Source organism: Lissotriton helveticus, chromosome 7, assembly GCF_964261635.1.
Source record: "Lissotriton helveticus chromosome 7, aLisHel1.1, whole genome shotgun sequence".
Classification (NCBI taxonomy): Eukaryota; Metazoa; Chordata; class Amphibia; order Caudata; family Salamandridae; genus Lissotriton; species Lissotriton helveticus.
Window position 1 is genome coordinate 1,738,295,423 of NC_136068.1, and position 23,160 is coordinate 1,738,318,582.

Sequence of the window (23,160 nt, forward strand, 5' to 3'; positions counted from 1 at the left end):
TTTACAGCAAGCAAACTATCAATTACCAAAATCATGAAAATCGTATAACCATGCAGAAAATAGATTATGCCAACCATTTAGAAATCTAAAGGGAAGGTAAGAACAGGGAACATGCTAATAAGAAACTTCAGAAATTAGATTTGATATGGCGTTTCTAAAGGACGGAAAAATAAGGAACATTCTAGAATGTCATAGTTTGAGTACCACTAGAAAGGTGAATAAGGAAAAGGAACAAAATTAGGGAAGGTAAACAATGGAACACACTAATAATTCAGAGCAACCACTTTAATTCGGCTAAAGGAGGGTAAAAAAAAAGGGAACATCTATATTTCATGAACTGTATGTCACAATTTGCTCAAAGGATAGGTAAAAATGGAACATACTAATAAGAACAGCTAAAATGTATGACTTTATTATTTGTCAGAACAGGGAGGGTAAGAAAAAGGAACAATGTGAAATTAAGACTTTAGCTATTTCAAGTAAGGAAAGGAAAGGACGCTAGTAGGTTTCCCTCACAGATTTATATTTACCTAGAACGGTGTGGAGACCAACCCTGGCCACGGGTCAGTTAAGGACGGGAGGAACCCCAAGGAATGCAGTTGCCAGTAGGCCAGCAGGTGCAGAATAGAACCCAGGACAGGAAAACCAGATTAGGATCAGGGCAGGATCACCAAAGTTGAGACCAGCACCCGCAGTTCAGTTGCAACACCTGAGCTACACCCTCTCTGCAGCTATCAGTCAAAACCCTGATTGGGTTATCGAATTCCCATCAAAGTGCTTCGCAAGCACTTAAGGTTCCCAAAACCCCGATTGAGTCTATGAGTATGTCGGACAGAGTGCTCCGCAGCACCTCTGTTTTCAATCAGCTATTGAGTGCGTTGGATCAGTGACAGGTCAGCTATTCGGACAAGTCGGACAATTTCTCTAGCTAACCTAGGCAAGTTATACTGTTTTTCAGGTCAGTGTTCCACCCCCCAAATGTTGCAAGTGTAAGGATCCCCAATTTCGATTGGACAAGAAAAAGGACAGGTCATCACACCACCTAGGATTTGAGCTTTTCTAAGCCCCTCATTAGAATTTTCATACCCGCCCATCGAATTTTGGGTTCCCATGACACATGCTTCTCACATAACAATGGTGAATTTAACTTTGCATACAATGTAATTTTATCGGTACAATTCAGCTTCTTCGACTAGGTGAGGGAGCTTCTTTCCAGGCGCATCTTGGCTGGGACTGCCACTTGGTAAAGTTCCAAAGGTCATTGCTGTGTAGACTCGCGGATTTCTCGCAGACTCAGTTTCAAGAAAATGGAGTACGGCAAGGGACAGCAGGCCATATTTCGTAATGTACCATGAAATGGAAAAGAAACAGTTTTAGAATACAGAAAAAATGAATGCACTGTATACCATGAATCTCTACTCCGTACCCATTACTTTATAATAACTATAGCATTAGGATTAATGCAGAACGAACAGCATATTAAAAGCAGCAATGCAAGCTTCAGGCATGTGAAAACACAAAGCAGCCATTTTAGTTCTAATGCGCAAGTGCAAACAGTTTCCCACCAGAACTGCGAGTACGTCACGTCACATGGGTATTACCGACGCATGTGCAGTAGAAATTCCCGTGTAACAGCAGCCATCTTTGGTAGCAAGCGTATTAGGATTAGTAAACACATAAGCAAGAGTCTCTCGGACACCCAAAATGTCAGAATAAGGGGTAAATTAAAAAGACAAAAAGATTGATTAATTAATTAGGGTTATTTGAGGTTCTTGAATACAAGCAAGGCGCTTTACATGCGAATCCTTGCTCCATCAATCCCCTCTTTGATGATATTTTATATCATCACAATTAATGGAACCAGATGCCAACTTCTCACATCTCACCCAGTTCAATCTCTTCAAACTTTCTGTTTAATTTTTTCTCAGTATCTTTATTAGGGTGAGAATTTTTCACCCTTTTGTAAATCTGATTATTCAATTCTTCTAATTTGAGCTCATCAACATTTCTTTTCACTCCTCGTTTGTTCACAGTATATTTCTTTTTGTGTTTTCGACATTTGCAGCAAATTATTATTATAAACACTAATAGACCTATTCCCGCTATTGGCATCAGTATTTTACTCACAAGACTCTTTCCTAGGGTAGAAAACCAACTACCTAAAGCAGAGAGACCATCAGTAAGTCTCTTCCAGGCACTGTCAACCTCAAGTGGTTTAAGCTCTTTTTCCAAATTTGTAATGTTTCCCACATGCCCTTTAATTTCCACACTTTTGTCAGGTATGTAAGTGCAACAATGTTGCGCTTTCAACATTCTACAGACTCCGCCCTCTTTTGCCAATAACGTGTCAAGGGCAAGACGATTTTGTAAAACCATAGATCTGACCGCTACCAATTCGGTATTGACCATCAGGAAACCTCCAGCAGTGTCAGTCGATAACCGATCTACCACTGTGTGTGTTCAGAGCCACTCCCACTGTAGGTATCAATACACTAAAAATATCACCTACTATTTCACCCACACTTTCTCTTTTACTACGTACTAATTCATTAGTTCTTTCATTGCTTCCAGTGATTTTCCCCACATGATATATCTTTGGGAAGACAATACCAAAGTAACAGCTCCCGTACCAATGGTCGGGCAATTTGAAATAGGCCTTGTTCCCACATATATAATAAATTCCAGGAAACACAGGCTTTGACCCATCTTTGAAACCCCAACCCCCAATTACCTTGTAATTGTGTTCGCATTCACTGGAACCAATGAATATATTGTTATAATAACTAGTTCTTTCTCTTTGAAGACAAAGTTTCCCCTTCTTTTCGAAATCCAGCAACATAGCAGCATTAGCCTCACCATTTGAGGTACTCCCTATGCTTTCAGCCCATTTAGGGGTTTTCCTGTTTTTTGTCTTTTGCTTTCTTTTGGAAACTTTCTCTTCTTTTCCCTACCATATTTAGAAACATTTTCTCTTTTTCGTGTAATGAATCAATGAATCAATCAATCAATCAGCAATTTGTATAGCCCGCTACTCACCCAGTAGAGTCTCAAGGTCCGTTACTGCTCGGAAAGCCAGGTTTGAGTTGTTTCCTGAAGGAGAGGTGGTCCTGGGTCAGCCGTAGGTGGATGGGGAGGGAGTTCCATGTCTTGGCCACCAGGTAGGAGAAGGATCTTCCTCCAGCGGTGGCTCTGCGGATACGTGGTACGGCGGCGAGGGCGAGGCTGGCCGATCGTAGCTGGCGGGTGGGTGTGTAGAAAGTGAGGCGGCTGTTGAGGTACTTCGTGCCCATGTCTTGGAGAGCCTTGCGTGCGTGGGTGAGGAGTCTGAACGTGATCCACTTGTTGACGGGGAGCCAGTGCAGGTCTCTCAGGTGGGTCGAGATGTGGCTGTGGCGAGGGATGTCCAGAATGAGTCGTGCGGAGGCGTTCTGTATGCATTGGAGTCTTTTCTGTAGTTTGGCAGTGGTTCCCGCGTAGAGGGTGGTCCCGTAGTCCAGTCGGCTGGTGACGAGTGCCTGGGTTACTGTCTTCCTGGTTTCGGTGGGGATCCATCAGAAGATCTTACGGAGCATGCGCAGGGTGTTGAAGCACGATGACGACACTGCGTTGACTTGTCTGTTCATCGTGATGGAGGAGTCCAGGATGAAGCCCAGGTTTTGTGCGTGGTCCGTTGGCTTGGGGGTGGTGCCCAGGGCAGGAGGCCACCAGGAGTCGTCCCAGGCGGAGGGCGATGATCCCAGGATGAGGACTTCCGTCTTGTCTGAGTTCGTTTTCAGGCGGCTGTTCTTCATCCACTCTGCGACGTCTTTCATCCCTTCGTGTAGGCTGGCTCTGGCGGTGGCGGGGTCATTGGTGAGGGAGAGGATCAGCTGGGTGTCGTTGGCGTAGGAGATGATGTTGAGGTTGTGTTGGCGTGCGATGGCTGCGAGGGGGCTCATGTAGACGTTGAAGGGGGTGGGGCTGAGTGAGGATCCTTGTGGTACGCCGCAGATGACTTCGGTGGCCTTGGATCTGAACGGGGGGAGGCGGACTCTCTGGGTTCTTCCGGCGAGGAACGAGATGATCCACTCCAGAGCCTTCCCTTGGATACCGATGTTGCTGAGGCGCTGTACTAGGGTGCGGTGGCAGACAGTGTCGAATGCCGCAGATAGGTCCAGGAGGATGAGGGCTGCTGTTTTACCGTTGTCGAGCAGGGATCTGAGGTCGTCAGTGGCTGCGATGAGGGCGGTCTCGGTGCTGTGGTTGGCTCGGAAGCCGGACTGCAAAGGGTCGAGGGATCCGTTTATCTCGAGGAAGGCAGTGAGCTGTTGATGGTCTTCTCGATGACTTTGGCAGGAAAAGGGAGGAGCGAGATGGGGCGAAAGTTCTTGAGGTCTGTGGGGTCCGCTGTTGGTTTCTTCAGGAGGGTGCTGAGCTCGGCGTGCTTCCAGCTCTCCGGGACGGTGACGGTGTTGAAGGAGATGTTGATGATGTCCCGGAGTTGGGGTGCGATGATGGAGTCGGCCTTGTTGAAGACGTGGTGGGGTCAGGGGTTGGTTGGTGATCCGGAGTGGATGGTGTTCATCGTGCGGGTGGTGTCTTCGGTGCTGACCGGGGTCCAGTTGCAGAGGGTGGTGGTGGGGGGCGTTGGTTCGGTGGTAGGGTGCGTGGTCTGTGCGCCGAAGCTGTTGTGTATGTCGGCGTTCTTGTGGTGGAAGAAGGTGGCGAGTGGGTCGCAGAGGTCTTGCAAGGGTGTGATGTCGTTGTTTCCGGCGTTGGGGTTGGAGAACTCTTTGACGATGCTGAAGAGTTCCTTGCTGTTGTGGGTGTTGTTGTCCAGTCGTTCTTTGAATGTTGTCCTTTTGGTGGTGCGGATCAGCTGGTGGTGTTTGTGGGTGGCGTTCTTGAGGGCAGTCATGTTTTGGTGGTCTGGTCGTGGCGCCAGGCTTTTTCGAGGGTGCGGCAGTTTTTCTTGGATGTTTTGAGTTCGTCGGTTTACCAGGAGGCTTTCTTGCTGCCGGGTCTGCTGGGAGGGTTCTTCAGTGGAGCGAGGTCATCGGCGCAGTTGGTGAGCCACTGTGTGAAGGTGCGGGCTGCTTCTTTGGGGTCCGTTGCGCGTGCGGGAGGGTTCAGGCTGAGGGAGGTGGTGAGCTGGTCGGCGGTGATCTTGCTCCAGCTCCTGCGAGGAACCTGTTGCGGGTGGTGGTGGGTCGTGGTTCTTCTGAAGCTGAAGTGGACGCAGCTGTGATCCGTCCAATGAAGTCCGGTGGAGTGGCTGAAGGAGATGTGCTTGCTGGAGGAGAAGACGGGATCAAGCGTGTTGCCGGCATAGTGGGTGGGGGTGTTCACCAGTTGATTGAGTCCGAGGTTGGCGAGGTTGTCTAGCAGGGTGGTGGTGTTGCAGTCCTTGGTGTTCTCCAGGTGGAAGTTGAGGTCCCCTAGGAGGATGTAGTCAGTGGAGGGGAGGGCGTGCGGGCTGATGAAGTCTGCGATGTCTTCGCTGAATTGGGTGCGTGGTCCCGGGGGTCTGTAGATGAGGGTGCCTCTGAGGGTGGTCCTGGGGTCGGTGTGTATCTGGAAGTGGAGGTGCTCGGCGGCGGTGAAGGTGTCGTTGGAGTCGGTCGTGATGCGGATGGTGTTCCTGTGGGCGATGGCGATGCCTCCTCCGGTCTGGTTGACGCGGTCCCTCCGGGTGATCTTGTATCCGTCCGGGATGGCTATGGCAATGTCGGGCGCTGAGGAGGCGTTCATCCAGGTTTCCGTGAGGAAGGCGACATCTGGTGATGTTGTGTCGAGCAGGTTCCAGAGTTCGACGGCGTGTCTGTGGACGGAGCGGGTGTTGAGCAGGATGCACTTGAGGTGGTTGTTGCTGGTGCCTGGTCTTTTGGGTGCGGTGCAGGTCCGGAGGCAGGTGAATTTGCAGGCTTGGCAGCTGAAGGGTCCGTGGGTGCGTTTCGGGGTGGCTCGGTAGCATGTGGGGTTCTGGTCGGGTTTGAGAGCATTGAGGATGGCGGCGTCGTAGGTCCGTCGTGTGGGCTGGCATCGTCGGGGGCCAGGGGTCCTGGCGCTGGGCGTGGTCCAGGCGCGGACGGGTGCAGACGGGCTTGCCTTTGGCGCGCCTTCGGCGCACAATCGGCGTGTCCGCTGCGCGTGAATGCTGCGCATATGCGCAGGTTCCATTTAAGGCGAAGTGGGAGGGAGGAGCAGCTGGGAGGCGGGAGCGGGGGGGGCCAATGGGGTTGACAGAAAAGAAAAAGGGGCGGGGCCACGAGGGAGCAGCGGCAGGGAGCGGAGGGGGGATCACACCAGGGGAACAGTGACAAAAATACAAGGCGCAATAACACTACTTTACAAAAAAGAAGCACTAAACAGTAAATGAACAGTAGAAATACAGAGCACTGAAAACTGGGCACAGAGGGGCAAAAAAGCGGGAAAAAACGGGCGAAAAGAGCGAGCAGCAGCGAGGGGGCACCTGAGGTCAGGGATGGACCTGTGGCGCTGGGGGGAGAGCCGCGCCTACAGCTGGTGGGCCGTGCGGCATGGGGGTGTCCTGGGTCAGGTCAAGTTATCTTTGTGTGTGTCATCTATATTTATTTTACCTACAGTTAGAAAATATTCACTCATGTATTTGGCTACATCTCTTTTCGTATGTACAGGGTTCAGGTTTCTTCGCACAGGAAGTTCAGAAAATATCACGTCAAAGTTTGAATATTAATACTGTAATGGTCCTCTTCTATAAAACAAGCTAGTTAGAATACTACAAGAAATTCCATAGGTTAGTGGCAAGTGGTGGTACGTCACACTTTCAGCTACTGAAGTAGGCAGCTTCATACAGACATAACGGTCGTCTATTTCCATAGCTTCTACATAATGTACTAACAGTTTTGCGAAAACATTTAGATGAGTTTTATTCTTGATCTTATTATAATGTAGTCCTTCCTCATCTGGTGCTTCTAAGTCTAATTTTGTTTGCTTACAGCTAAGTACCTTTTCTGGTGCATCTACTCTTTGTGGTGTATTTCTAGTCTGCAATTATTCAGTGTCTTTTGGCAATTTATTAGTAGGGTACATGTTTGGGTCTATACTCATCATAGAAGGAATAGCTATTGTTAGTCCTATCCAAAGTATCAGTACTATTGCTAGACTACATAAACATACTTTGCAGCATGTTTTAAAACAATCTTGTCTCGGTCTCCCATTCACAGAGGAATCAGACATTTTGACTCAAAAGAAGCTTTTAACCCCTCTTTGTAACTCTGCACAGCTTGCTTACTTCGCGCAACTCTCAGGTCGGTTTCGTTTCTTCGTCAGTCTGGTCAGAAATCAATTCTTCATCACTTTCGTCACTTATTTTCAGATTTTCAAATTCTTCCAATACAAAGTAAGTCCATTCAGGACTCTGATATTTGTTATTCAGTTTCTTTATACAGGCACTTCTTCTCTTTGTTATAATCACAGCCGGTCAGTTTGACTTGAGACTTCATTTATCTGCTCAGGTTCTTCGTTTACTGTCTTTAGTCGCAGTCTCAATCATTTTACAAATCTAGGTACCACGTCTCCTTTTCTGAGTCTTTTAACTGGCACTGTGTCTTGGCTTTCTTCAAACACTCTTTTATTTTCGTTTTGTTGTGGCACATTTGTTTCAAGTTCGTCTTCAGTGTTTCTCCCTAACTGACTAGGTCCAGGTCTTATATCGGTTTATTCTGCCTGATCCCTAAAATGGCCTTGTTCAGGTGTATGCTGGATTTGGCTTTGTTCTGTATCGTTTTCTTCTACCTGAACACAATTGTCTATTCCTGTCTGGTCCTGTTCAAGCACTTTGAACTTTTGATTTTCTTCCGCTTGAACCTCTGCCCTAATTTCTATCTGTCCCTCTTCTGGCTCAGGAGTTCTTGGAGGAGTGTCAATTACCTGTTCTTTCCCTACCTGGTCCTCCTCATAACCAGATTTGATTTGGATTTCGATGATCTGAGTATCTTCCTCTACACCTGTCTCGTCCTCATTATCCCACTGTCTATCTAAATATGTTTGTCTTCTTGTTCTTACAGGATCTATAGTCAGGTCGACTATTGGGATCCAATCATCTTGACTGGAGCTCGGTTGTTCTTCTTCAGCTACTTCAGGACCGATATCTTGGGACCTCTCAGCTGCACAACCTTCAGCCTCAGTTTCTTCAGGTTCAGTCACTTTCTTCGTATGGCTGGCATGGATCCAGCGAGGTACTCCTGCACACTTCACAGCTGTGGTGGTAACCAGAATTACTTGTCGTGGCTTTCCCCACCTTGGTGCAAGGCAACTTTTCCGAGTATGTTTCTTTATTACGACCCAATCACCTGGGTTCAGGTCATGTGCTGGAGTCGTTGGCCTGGCGACAGCGTCTTCCCCAACCTGGTGAGAGATAGAATGCACTTGGTAAGCCAGTTCTTTGCAGTATTCTAGTACCAAATCATCAGATATGCTTATCAGTTTGTATCCTGGCACCCATGCTTGCCGCATTGCTCTTCCCATCAGTGTCTCATGGGGACTCAAGCCCGTGTTCCGGTCTGGAATACTTCTAAGTCCCATCAACACAAGGGGCAAAGCATCTGGCCATTGCATTTGAGTGAATTCACACATTTTCCCCAATCTTGATTTGATAGTGCCATTCAGCTGTTCTACCACTTCAGAAGCCTCTGGGCGATATGCACAGTGCAGTTTTTGCGTGATTTTGAATGCTGCACAAATCTGCTTTATCACTTCATTATGGAAATGCCTTCCTCTGTCTGATTCAATTGTGACTGGAAAACCGTACCGAGGTATAAGTTCCCTAAGTAACAATTTGGCTACAGTGAGGCTATCATTCCTGCGTGCAGGGTAAGCTTCTACCCATTTTGAAAATAGGCAGACAATGACAAGTAGGTATTTCATTCCTCGACACGGGGGTAACTGTATAAAGTCAAGTTGTAGTCAAATAAAAGGGCCCTCTGCCTTTCCAAACCTTCCTGGTAACACTACAGTTGTCTTTCTGGGGTTAAATTGCTGACAAATCAGACATCTTTTGAATTTCGAATTGAACCATGTCTGTCGGAATATGCGAATTATCTCATCTCTTCCCAAATGTGTGTCTCCAGGTATCAACCTAGCCATAGGAGCAAGCAGACAGTCCGGCAACACAGGCATACCATCCAGGTAAACAATGACACCATCTTCCACCCTCCTCGGACAACCAAATTTTCTAACATTTTACTTTTCTTGTGGCTCTGCTGTGTCTTGTAAGTCTCTCACTTCCTCCCATGTATTTATTCCTTCTAGCATCATAAGTTGGCAGCTGTTTCCGTTTCCCCCAACCTTTATATTGATTGCTATTCGGTACTTTGCACAATGTTGGGCTAACTGGTCAGCATATCGATTACCTGCTGTCACTTTGTCATTGCCAGATTTGTGAGCAGCACACTTGACCACAGCCAATTCTTTTGGTAACTGGATTGCTTCCAGTAAATCCTGCACATAATTTCCATTTCTGATAGGGGTGCCTGAAGAAGTCAGGAACTCCCTTTGCATCCATAATTGGCCAAAGTCGTGCACAACCCCATAACCATACTGGCTATCAGTATATATGGTTATCTTCGAGTTCTTCCCAAATTTACAAGCTTTTGTCAATGCAACCAATTTAGCTACTTGTGCAGACTTGACTCCATGTAAATAAGATGCTTCTACTGGACCTCCTAAAGTACACACCGAGTAGGCAGCGCTTAGGCCTCCTTCCTCATGTCTCATGCATGAGCCGTCTACAAACAGCTCATAATCTTCATTATTCAAAGGCTCTTCTTTTATGTCTGGGCGTGGTTTTGTACTAAACTCGGTCAAATCAATGCAGTCATGTTCAACTTCTTCTCTCACTTCTGCTGAGAATGAATTGGGCAGTAAGGTAGCTGGATTCAGAATATTACACCTAGCAATGGTTACGTTTCCTGCACCTACAAGGATTCTCTCATACTTAGCCAGCCGACTTGGTGTGAGATACTGAGTTTTAGTTCTTGTCAGCAAAATCACAACAGAATGTGGAACATATACAGTTACTGAATGTCCCATAACAATGGACTCACTTTGCTTCAAACTCATGCATGTTGCAGCTACAGCTTTCAGACATCCAGGTAATTCAGCTGCTACTGGGTCCAAAGTGGAAGAAAAAAAATGCCACTGGACGTCGAGTTAAACCATGAATTTGGGTCAGGACTGAAAGTGCACAATTGTCTCATGTGTCACAGAAAAGTGCAAAATCTTTTGAATAGTCAGGCATTCCTAATGCAGGAGCTGTACACAGACATTCTCGCAATTTTACAAAAGCAGTTATGCTTTCGTCTTCCCATTCCACAGTATCTTTTGCTCCTTTCTTTGTCATTTTTATCAATGGTCTTGCTAGGACTGCAAATCCCACAATCCACTGCCTGCAGTATCCTACCACTCCAAGAAACATTCTGATTTCTTTCTGGGTATTGGGCAATTCCATGTTTCGAATTATTCTGATTCTTTCTGTGGTAACTTTCCTGATACCTCGCTCTATCTGGTGCCCCAGATTTTTTCTGATGAGGTACAGAACTGCAGTTTTTCTGGTGACACTTTATGTCCTCCTTCACCTAAATGGTTCAGTAAGGCAATAGTGTCGACAACACAGTCTTTTCTGCTTTTAGACGCCACCAAGAGGTCGTCTGTGTATTGCACCAGGACTGATTTTCCGGGCAATATCAGAGTTTCAATGCATTTTTTCAGAATTTTAATTAAAAATTGAAGGGCTTTCTGTGTACCCCTGAGGAACACGATTCCAGACATATACATGGCTGTCGAATTCAAATGAGAAAATAAATTTGCTGTCTGGATGTAATGGAATTGAAAAGAATGCATGACATAAGTCAATGACGGTAAACCATCCAGCATTCCACCGTATTTGGTATAGAATCACTGCAGGGTTTGGCACGACAGAACAGCAAGGAACAACAATTTTATTAACTTTGCGCAGGTCCTGTACGACCCTGTACTTACCACTAGGTTTCTTTATGCCAATTATCGGTGAAATACAAGGACTGCTCAACACTTCTTGCAAAATGCCTGCTTCTAGCAACCGTTTGATTTCAATAGCAACCCCTGCTTTTACTTCCGCACTCATTTTATATTGTTTAGTATTTTGGTAGACTGCATCTTCCTTTATGGCTATTTTAATTGGGTCAACATTTGCCATTAATCCAACATCTTTTCCAGTAAAATCCCATACCTCTGGTTTCACTGTCTGTTGGAGCTCTACAGGTAAGTCTTGTATTGTCAGTCTTTTAATTTCTGAGTCGGGTCTTGCTAACATTAATTTGTATATTCCGTCTTCATCTGGGGTCTGAATTTCAACACCATTTGGAGTGCAAAAGATGGTACAGTTCATTTTGCACAACAAATCTCGTCCTAATAAATTCACGGGACTGGAATCACAGACAACAAATCTATGCATTTCTTTAAAATTCCCTATTTTAATTTCCATTGGTTCGGTAACTGGGGTACTAATTAGTTTATTAGAAATGCCCACTACTTGGATCGCTTCTCCCGAGAGGGGTAGGTTTGGAACGTCTGCTGTTCTCACAGTAGAACGGGTAGCACCAGTGTCCAACAGAAAGGTGATGTCATTTCCTTCAACCTTTCCTTCAATGTATGGCCCTGACTAGTCCACCGGCAAGGAGGCGCCAAGCACGCACTCCTCGTCCTCCCCCCTCAGGCACCGTCAGTAGATATCGTCACAGAGGAATGTGTCATTTAACAGAAATTGTGAAGTTGCTGCATTTCTATCCTCCCTTCCTTCCCAAACTTCAGTGTCTTCACCCTGTTGTGCTTTGCTCCTGTAATTTGGCCTAGGTGCACGAGGCAAATGATTCTGTTTTACCTGCTGCTGTGTCTTCCGTGGTGTCTCATTCTGCATCTGTGGATTTAAATAATTAATTTGCACATTACCATTCTGCACAGCCTTGCACTCGTCCCTCCAGTGTCCCACCTTTCCGCACCCGTGGCAGGGAAACTTCTTTCGTGCCTTCTCTGCTCATTTTTACCCTCGGCTTTCCCCCACCCCCGGGGCCCTGACTTTGATTATTAGTCATTTTGCTTAGCTGCTGCTCCTGATGCTCTGCCAATTTTACATGTGTCTACACAACTTTTTCTTTCAATTCTTTTCGCTTATCTTCCAGCTCATCTTCACAGTACTTAGCATATTTAAGGACTTCGTCAATTGGTTTAGCTTGCCAGCAGATTTTATTGTCTTTGATCTACTGAGAGATCTCAGGCCTTAACCCTAACTCAAATCGATATATGAAGTGGGTCATGTCCTTCATTTCTATGTTATCCAGGCCACTGTACGTTTTGAACACCTGTAGCAGTCGTTCATAGTAAGAATGTACAGTTTCATCTCGATTCTGGGTAGTTCTATCTATTCGGGTCCAATCAGTTTCTTTTGCAGGCACCTTTGCTTTCAAATACAACATTACCTGATTGTATTTCCTCATAACATCTCCTGACGGAGCCCCTGTCTTTTGGGTCTCTAGGAATTCTTCACTAGGCCAATCAACAGCAATTTTACATTCTGTCCATAAATCTACGGGAACTACAATGTCAAAGAAACCATCTAGATCTTTCAGGAGGCATTTTTGAACTTTCACAAATCTCTCGACCTGTCTGTACCATTCTACAGGTTTTTCTCACAATTTTGGGAAGTCATTTGTAAAGGACACAATATCCTGTCGGGACCATGGAACATGTACATATCCTCCACCTAGCACTTCTCTCATAGGATATAATTTTTCCACCTTTTCTGCTTCTTTTAAGACATACTCAGAAGTCATTTGTTTGGATCTAATTTCCTCTTTTTTCTTTGCCCATCTGGCTTTCCATTTTTCTAATTCTCCTAATTCTCCCCATTTTGTAACAGGTTAAGCAATTCTCTTATCTGCACCTTTTTCCCTGTCACATTCATGTTTACTAAATCCTTGTCAGAAATTTCTGCTCTCTAGGGTTTTTGCAAGACTTTAGACTTACCAATGTCAATTCCCATGCTAGCCGCAGTGTCCATTAATTTCTCATGGAACACTCTGGTATTACGAGTGATACTTTTACAAATGAACAACAATTCCTCTTCACTAAGGGTGTTCAGTCTGTCCAAACCCACATTCCCAGCCATCAGTTCCTCCAATTCTATTCTCAGTTTATATATATCTAATGGTTTTGGCTGAGGATTTGGTTTCTCTAATTCTCGGGTCCATCTGTCGATTTCTTCAGGAGTCACTAACGTAGCACTTCTGGTACCGGAAGATGACTCAATTTGAACTTCTCTTGTGCTAAAAGGAGTGTTTATTCTCTGTGAACTCCCTTCTGGTTCCGTTATCGGTAAATCCATCAAGGAAATCACAGATTCACATTCACTTGCCTGATCGTCTATTATCAAGGGCTCTTTTCTCGGCTGTACTACAGATGGGGTTACAATTGGAGTTTTCGTACTAGCTTGCTTATCCCCGTACAAAGGAACAACTGGGCCAATAGTTTCCGGAATTGTCAGAGCCTCCAAACTGGTATTTAATTGGGAGATTTTCTGAAATAGTTCTGTTCTTTGTTTAACTAAAGCCTCTCGTTCTCTATCCTGCAGTACCTTATCCATGGAGGTTTCATGTACTATCTGCGGAATTAAGGGAGGGCCATAACTCGGGGCACTTGGATTTGCCATACTTGGTCCCTCGCCATAATTAGGTTTCAGGAATGGGTTTCTCGTGCTTAGGGATCTAGGTTCCTCATTATAAGGTGGTGGATTCTTCATTAACAAATCCTCCAGATAATCATCGTCTGAATCACCAGTGGTCATTAAATGTTTTGTTTTTTCTGTCCTTTCCCCTTCCCTTGGCTCTCCTACTGTTAATACGGGGAACAGTCCTTCTACCATCATGTTCTGTCTCCATTCTTTCATTCTTTTTTCTCGGGTCTCTTTCTTTACCTACGGATAACATTTAGCTAACCCTTTGTCAATTCTGGGTCTGTCTCGTTCAAAAGCCTCTATTTCCCATTCTTCTAAGGCCTCATATTGCGTTAGTCTAGGTCTGGGATGCAAATCATTCATTCGGGTCCTCAAATTAAATAAAATTCTCCCATTAAATGTACCTTCTAAGGGAAATGCTAAAATTCCATCATCTTTAGTATATTCCACCCAATTTTCCAACCATACACAAGCATGGTAGCCTCTGTCAAACAACATAAATGATGCAGGAGTATTAGGTGGTGGAATAATAACTCCTTCTCTAGTTTTGATGGGCTTATCTTTCTTGAAGTAGTTCTTTACTTTATCTACAAATGTCATTTTTCTCTTGCCTCCGTACATAATGTGATTTCTAGCTGTTGCCCACTGATCCCTCACAAAACCTTGATATCTTGGATCAGGTCGAATCTCTGGATGACTTGGATGCCACATATATTTTCATAAATCACTTACTTTATTTACAAAATTTACTTCCAATACTAGCACGTCTTTTACTTTTCTGCAACCAGCCAAATGTGAGGTTTCAAACAATTTCAACCAATGGGTGCGCAGCTTTCCTCGTAAACGAGTTCCCACGCTCCTGTGGTCACCCCTCCTTTACAATGCTACACGCATGCTGTCTCGACCAATACCAGCGCGGCACTGAGTGACGTCAGCGCAGCTCCGCAACTGACTCCCTCCTTCACAAGGTATCGTAAAACTCAATTCTTTATTTAAAGTGCAAGTGCTCTGTTTATTTTACAACATTCGCCACTGTACTCGAGTGTCTAGAAAGAAAAGGTTTGTTTCACTGCAAGTAAATCTCTTCTGTTTATTTTTCATATACTGCAAGTAGATCTCTTCCGCCTACTCTTCACACAAGCATTAGAGAACCTGCTACTCCTTCGGACTCATCCACTCTGGGATATATACTAAGTCAAAAGTTTCACCAGTGAACCCTTTTGCTAACAATCAAGCTCAGACGAACCTGCTACTCCTCCCGTGTGACCCTTACTAGGTTATATCACAATAGAAGTTTTGCCAGCAAACTCTTTGCTATCATTTATTCATACATTTATACAGAAACCCTAATTAGTGCTTCCAGTTCTGCCCAACCATGCACTAACTTTTCCTGCAAGTAAGTGACCTCAATGCGACGTGGCTTCTATTCTACCACTCGCTATTCTGCCCCCGGGGATTCCAGACAAACACATATCAATTACTAACGATTTTGGTTAATACATAGATCAATATAGTAGCATATCAGAGAAAATTTTAAAACATTTCATAACATTTCAAAACAATTTAAAACACTTTTTCATTTGATCGATTGATTTTATTTAGCAGCAAGTTTTATTTTTCACAGTTAGCAGCAGTTCACCTACCTACCTATTTTAACTAGTCCCTAACCATCCTCTGCTACCAGGAAATTACTGATAGAGCGCTCAGGTCACCCGACTATAATTTTACCAACATGCACACTTGGGCCCATAAATTTAATTCACCGTTACTAATTTAATCAGGTTACCTACACTCTACTACCAGTAATCCAGAATACTAACTAATTCCTATACCTTGGACTTACCAATTCTTGTCCTTTGGCACCTATGATCACAGTGGATCAGGGAGCTAGCTGCAAAGATAAGCAGTCTAAAATAACCATTTATAACATTTGCACTCTTTATAATAACCACAGACTCAGGAAGTTTTGAAAACCTTTATCTAGTCTTCATCAATATTAGTAAGCATGAAGTTTATAGCAAGCAAACTATCAATTACCAAAATCATGAAAATCGTATAACCATGCAGAAAATAGATTATGCCAACCATTTAGAAATCTAAAGGGAAGGTAAGAACAGGGAACATGCTAATAAGAAACATCAGAAATTAGATTTGATATGGCGTTTCTAAAGGACGGGAAAATAAGGAACATGCTAGAATGTCATAGTTTGAGTACCACTAGAAAGGTGAATAAGGAAAAGGAACTTGATTTATAATGACGAAATTTGAAATAACCATGTAGCTATAGGGAAGGTAAAAAATGGAACACACTAATAATTCAGAGCAACCACTTTAATTCAGCTAAAGGAGGGTAAAAAAAAAAGGGAACATCTATATTTCATGAACTGTATGTCACAATTTGCTCAAAGGATGGGTAAAAATGGAACATACTAATAAGAACAGCTAAAATGTATGACTTTATTATTTGTCAGAAGAGGGAGGGTAAGAAAAAGGAACAATGTGAAATTAAGACTTTAGCTATTTCAAGTAAGGAAAGGAAAGGACGCTAGTAGGTTTCCCTCACAGATTTATATTTACCTAGAACGGTGTGGAGACCAACCCTGGCCACGGGTCAGTTAAGGACGGGAGGAACCCCAAGGAATGCAGTTGCCAGTAGGCCAGCAGGTGCAGAATAGAACCCAGGACAGGAAAACCAGATTAGGATCAGGGCAGGATCACCAAAGTTGAGACCAGCACCCGCAGTTCAGTTGCAACACCTGAGCTACACCCTCTCTGCAGCTATCAGTCAAAACCCTGATTGGGTTATCGAATTCCCATCAAAGTGCTTCGCAAGCACTTAAGGTTCCCAAAACCCCGATTGAGTCTATGAGTATGTCGGACAGAGTGCTCCGCAGCACCTCTGTTTTCAATCAGCTATTGAGTGCGTTGGATCAGTGACAGGTCAGCTATTCGGACAAGTCGGACAATTTCTCTAGCTAACCTAGGCAAGTTATACTGTTTTTCAGGTCAGTGTTCCACCCCCCAAATGTTGCAAGTGTAAGGATCCCCAATTTCGATTGGACAAGAAAAAGGACAGGTCATCACACCACCTATCATTTGAGCTTTTCTAATCCCCTCATTAGAATTTTCATACCCGCCCATCGAATGTTGGGTTCCCATGACACATGCTTCTCACATAACAATGGTGAATTTAACTTTGCATACAATGTAATTTTATTGGTACAATTCTACTTCCTCGACTAGGTGAGGGAGCTTCTTCCCAGGCGCATCTTGGCTGGGACTGCCATTTGGTAAAGTTCCAAAGGGCATTGCTGTGTAGACTCGCGGATCTCTCGCAGACTTAGTTTCAAGCAAAATGGAGTACGGCAAGGGACAGCAGGCCATATTTCGTAATGTACCATGAAATGGAAAAGAAACAGTTTTAGAATACAGAAAAAATGAATGCACTGTATACCATGAATCTCTACTCTATACCCATTACTTTATAATAACTATAGCATTAGGATTAATGCAGAACGAACAGCATATCAAAAGCAGCAATGCAAGCTTCAGGCATGTGAAAACACAAAGCAGCCATTTTAGTTCTAATGCGCAAGTGCAAACAGTTTCCCACCAGAACTGCGAGTACGTCACGTCACATGGGTATGACCGACGCATGTGCAGTAGAAATTCCCGCGTAACAGTAGTCATCTTAGGTAGCAAGCGTATTAGGATTAGTAAACACATAAGCAAGCGTCTCTCGGACACCCAAAATGTCAGAATAAGGGGTAAATTAATAAGACAAACAGATTGATTAATTAATTAGGTTCTTGAATACAAGCAAGGCGCTTTACGTGCGAATCCTTGCTCCATCACCAGTTTAATCAGGATCTAGGCAGGGTAAAACCACATGGGCAAGAAGGCAGAGATCCAGGCAACTTGGGAAGTTAGACTGCTTGGGTACTGACTGGACAGAGGGACTTTTCTAGGCTACCTCCCACATCTTGTAGTCTAGACCCAGGACAAAACATGGCATGAGAAAAATATGGAATCGACTATAAGTCTTTGATATGAACCATAGTACGTACCAACAGCTGTAGATGACACCAGAAACGGGCCAATTACCTTATTTTGCATGTGCTCTTTCAAAGCAAGCAACTCATGCATTTCTGATTCATCATGGTGAAAGAGGAAGTCATGATATGCCAGACGTATCCACCAGATTACAACACTGCTTCTGTTGGTCCATCATAGACCAAACAACCATCTTCAGAAAGAACAAGAAATCCTTGCAGTACAGATGTTGGATCTTCAGGTCAATTTTGTCATTGACCATAAATGGTGGAAGCACAGTGAATGGACGGGCAGCAACAGTATCGGATCGGCTCTGTGGACAGAACATTAATAAATGGAAAACCGGTTGTCAGAAGCAGCTGGTCCGTGGTTCACTTTGCAGATGTCAACGTGGCCTGCATTTCAAAGTGGGTCAGAGATTTCCCAGTAGGAAGTGACTGCACTCGCCTCGAGGGGGATGTCTGGAGGGTCTGTGGGAACTCATTTCCCCCTTTCAAGGTTCACCCTCTGGTGAGCTTTGACTGTGTGCAACCACTTTCTCTTGCTGATTCAGTATGCCCCCAGACAGCTCCTTTGACTTTGTACCAGTGTTTATAATACTATTGGTGCACTGCTTCCTTGAACATGTAGCACTTGTGCAATGCATTTCAAAGAAAGGGTTGTTCAAGCATCTGCAATCCTTTCTGCAATTCCAAAGTATCCTGGGGCACAGAAAACGGGTGCCACGCCCATTGAGTCCCTGAGGCACTCCGTGTAACAGGTGTTACTGGAGACAAAATGGATGAGTTTGTCTCACACAGGAGTGCTAACCTACAGAATCACCTAGAAAATGGAAGCCAGGCTGTTGGAAAGTTGTTAACAGGTCAAGAAGGCCTGATATATGACTAACTGTTGTAGTCCTAACAAACTTACCATTGGTCTGTTAAGAAATGTCCTGCATTGACTACCGTAGGATTTACTTTGAATGTATTTCATTTGAATGTTGAATGTGGAACACTGTGATGTGAAGATTTCAGAAAGAGGCAGTTCAGAAGGACCTGGGTGCAGTGATGTGTTGGTGGTCGCTCCACAATACTTGAATTAAACTTGCCTCTACCTACATCTTCTGGAGTTTGGTCATCTCTTCCCTTCATATTTGTGATGAGGATGAGATCTCCGGTCCCTCAACCAAAAACTTGCTTGTCGCTGCTGTTTTCGTTGTGTGGGTTGCTCCGCGTGGCATGTGGGGTTTACATGGAATATATTTCATTTGAGTGTAGAATATGGAATAATCTGACATGGAGTTTCCAGAGAGGCATTTGGGAAGGTGCTCGGGTCACGATGTGTTGGTGGTTGCTTTAGGATACTTGAATTGAACTTCCCATATCTTCATCTTCTGCAGTTTGGTCAACTCTTCCCTTCACTTACAGGTAGACTTGTCCCTGCATCTATGTTTGCGTATAGTGCAAACATTTTAGGAGAGCAATAGAGAGCTGGTGTTGAGACAGTTGTAGACTTGCTGCTAGAAACGGGTACCCTTGGTGAACTATTCAACTGTTCCCCAAGGGCTGATTTCCTCAGTCCTGGTGTCTAAGCTGTGCTTTGAAAAACTGTACTCTGGTCCTTATTGTGTGTCACAGTTGTATGTTCTCTTTCTTTTCCAGATTATAATGATGTCGCTAGAGCCTTTATGATTCTCACTACGGTAGCCGGCTTCATCTCCATCTTTTCATCCTGTGCCACCTTTGCTAGCAATGCCCCGGTCAAACGCTTTGGATCATTTGGGGCGCTGATCTCCAGCCTTTCTGCAGGTAAGCGCTTTGTTTATCCTAAAGGTGGAAGCTAAAGCCGCCCATAGTTCCAACACCAAGATTTCATTACGCTTCACATGTAGACCTTTAAAATGTGTCTGTTGACAAGTTGGCGAGTCTGTTGTTTATTGTGTCATGTGAAAGTGGTGACTTGATTGAAAACTGTGTAACTATGAGACTTTGGATAAGGTAGTTTTATGCTCTGGGACTGTGTGACTGAAGGACTGGGGAGTATGGTTATTAAATGCTTAACAGCATATTTGTGAGTTGTGTGTGGAATGTGTAACTGTGTCACTGCATGATTGTTGGTAAGTCAGTTGCAAACTTTGCACCTGGTTGGCATTGCGTGAGTCTGCTGTACCCTGCATGGCTACATTACAGCATCACTCCTTGCAAGTTAATTGTAAATGGTGTTACTGTGTGATTGCATGGTTGTGGGTGACTGTGGGTGAGTCGGTTGTAAACTGTGGGTGAATCAGTTGTAGACTGTGTGGCTTCATGACTTTACTAGAGTTAGTTGTAGACTGTGTCACAGTTTATATACTGTGACAGGATTTGGTTGCAGTTTGTGTGACTGTGAATATGTAACTGCAACTCTTTGGCTGAGGCAGTTAGAAGTTGTGTGACTGTGGTGATTCTGTTTTAGATTGTGTGACTATGTGACTCGGGTGAGTCTGTAACAGCCCATGTGACATTTTGTCTCTGAGGTAGTCAATTTCAGAGGGCATGAACGTGGTTTAGTTAGTTGCAGTCTTTGTGATTGTGTGACTGAACAAATATCTGTGTGTCGGTTGTGTAATATATGACTGTTTTAACTGTTGGTGGGTCAGTTGTAGCATGTGTGGGGTGAGTCAGTTGAAGACTGTTGCTGTGGATGAGACAGGTTTAGACTGAGTATACATGAATGTGGTGATCAAACATGTGGAGGAGTGTGACTCAATGGTTAGAGCGGCACACCCTGATGCAGAGTTCCGTCCCGGGACCAAGGTTGTATTCCCACCACGGTGGGTCTTGGGCTCAATTTCCTCGGACCTGACAATTCTCGCCTCGGTGCCTATTCTAATCATGGGCCCCACGCTGCAACTCTGGGCAATAGCTTGCTTAACCTCCACACCGGCCTCAACAGCGCTAGGATGCCTGGCTTCACCCTGGGGGTGCCCAGGAGTGGACACTTCACAGGGAAAGCCAGGAAGGGTTCCACAGCGGTGTGAGTAATAGCGCCAGGAAACCGCTTGGTGGCAGTGTGCTCTACGAATACCTTGACATTTACATTTACATTTCACACAGAGTGAATATGGATATAGATGAGTCAGTTGTACACTGTTGGTGGGTGAGCTGTAGATTGGGTGGCTGAGTGACTGTAGTAGAGTTGTTTATGGATTGTGTCACAGGTTGCAGCCTGTGTGATAGGAGTTGTATCTAGTCTCTGTGACTATGTGACTGCATGTCTGCGGCTGAGTTAGTGATTCTGTTTGGGGCTGTGTGAATATATGACATTGGGTGTGTCTGTTACAAACCCTGTGATTGTTTGACTCTGTGGGAGTCCATTTTAGATTGCATGACTATGGTTTAGTTGGTTACAGTTTGTGCTAATGAACTATCTGTGTGTTTGTTGTTGAATATATGACTGTGTTACTGTGGGTGTGATTGTGGGTGAGTTAGCTGAAGACTGGGTTGCCTTAAGTGAGTCTGATGTAGACTATACGGGTGCGTGAATGTGGTGAATCAGATAGAGAGAGACTGTGAATGTGGGTGAGTGGGTTGTAGACTTAGTGTCTGCATGCCAGGGGTTAAAGTGGATAAAGTGGAGTGTTTTTAAGTGGATTAAATACTGTGACTAAATGGCTGTCGCTAAATCGGTTTTATAATGAGTTGTACTGTGGGACTGAATGAGTCGTAAACTATGTGGTTGTGGGTGACTAGTTTACAGACTATGGGACATATTCACAAACAGCAGTTTGTAGTACATTAGTACTACTACAATAGTTCTACTAACATGCTACAAAATGCTATTCACTAACATACATTCAGAGGCCAACCCCTGAGCTGAGCTCATTTTACGTGTATAGAGATCTCCACCCCAACGGATCTCTGCACATGTAGGCATATGTTCTAGTAGTAAATGTGGGTGGGAGAGGGGGGGTGGCTGGATGTTGGGGAATACTTACTACTAAAGGATAGGGGTTTGGGAGGAGTAAAGAGGAGTTAAGTGAAGTTTAAGGAGGGGTTCAGTAAGGGACATGCACCCATCTACAAATTGCACTTCTGTAGTTACTACAGCCAAAAAGGACACAAAACAGTTGTAAATGAATGTACTCAAGCTCAGAGGTGAGTAAGTCCAGGACTACACTGGGCCAACTGCAACACCCTTTCATAAAAAATAATGCAGGCAGGGGCTTAAAATTTTTTTTTTTTTAAATAGTAACTAATGTTAAATTAAAAATATAAATAAATGTAAACAAAAGTATAAAGCAAACATAATTATTAGTTTATAAAAAGTATGTTAATAGCCTTTTCTAAATAAAAAATGAATGCAGGAGGCAGAGCTTAGAGACAACCAAGATGGCCGTTCCCTGGTAGAGCTCCGGCTCAGTGCTGGGACTTCTCAGCCCACCTTGACTACATGGGACAGGCCCTACTCCACGCTCGGCGATGGAGATGCTGTAGACTCCAGTGCCACTGATGATCCTTATTTCCCCTAATTAGGAGGGCTTAACGAAGAATTGAGACTGAGCGGCCGGAGCCGCAGGACACCTTGGAGGCCTGTTTACCTTTCTGATAGTGCTTCCTCTGCAGCCTGCGAGAAAAGAATGTCTAGAACTCACAGTGCTGGTACTACAGGCCAGCTCCCTATCGCAGCCTGAGCCTTGGAAACCATTTTGCCTTTCTGACTGCACTTCTTCTCTGCAGCCTACGGTGGTTGTGTACCTAGGGCTCCCGGCGTCGGCCACACAGACTGCCCCCTCCTGCTGCAGGAGTTCGGGATTCGTCTACGAGACAGCTGCTCTGGACACTTGAAGGCCTAGGCTGTCTTTTCCGTGTGCCCTGGCCATTCTACACTTGGGAGGGTGAACGCCTATGATCTTCCCTCCTCCTGATGGAGCCCTAGACACCAGGGCCTTATATTCATAGAGCATCACCATGTAGGTTTTTACCAGTCAGCCATACCTTTTGCGTAGCTGTTGCACGCGTTTGGACTAATTTGTGTGGTATACAACGGCCCGAGTGAAGAATATGTATGATCTCTTCTCGGCAGACCTCTCTAAATTCTTTGATTGCTTTGGATGATTGGTGCTACAGGGTAGCATTACACATGAATCTCCCCTTGCTGGGATGTCATATTTGTACTGACACAGGATCACTGTTCACATTCTTTTGCTCGCCGCTATACTGTGAATGTGGGGGTCGGGCGGTCCTCCTCAACCCACCCTCATCTGGGCTCAGCTCTTGTGTTGGATACATGACAGTTTGCTGGGTGAAGTGACTATCTGGGTCTACTGGGTGGCCTTTCTGTATATGGGGGACGTAGTACACACTGTCACCTGACTTGTCACCTGTGTGCATGTTTATGAACACCTTTAGAATCTGTTT

The 23,160-nt window shown here is 44.7% G+C and overlaps 1 protein-coding gene across 1 annotated transcript in view; it reads left to right on the forward strand.

Moving 5' to 3' along the window:
• LOC144770725 (lens fiber membrane intrinsic protein-like) overlaps window positions 1-23,160 on the forward strand; it is a 62,838-nt gene that overhangs the window by 18,090 nt on the left and 21,588 nt on the right. Inside the window, exon 3 of the mRNA XM_078655459.1 lies at window positions 19,423-19,569. Coding sequence (XP_078511585.1) covers window positions 19,423-19,569 — 147 coding nt within the window. The remainder of the gene's footprint in view (window positions 1-19,422; window positions 19,570-23,160) is intronic.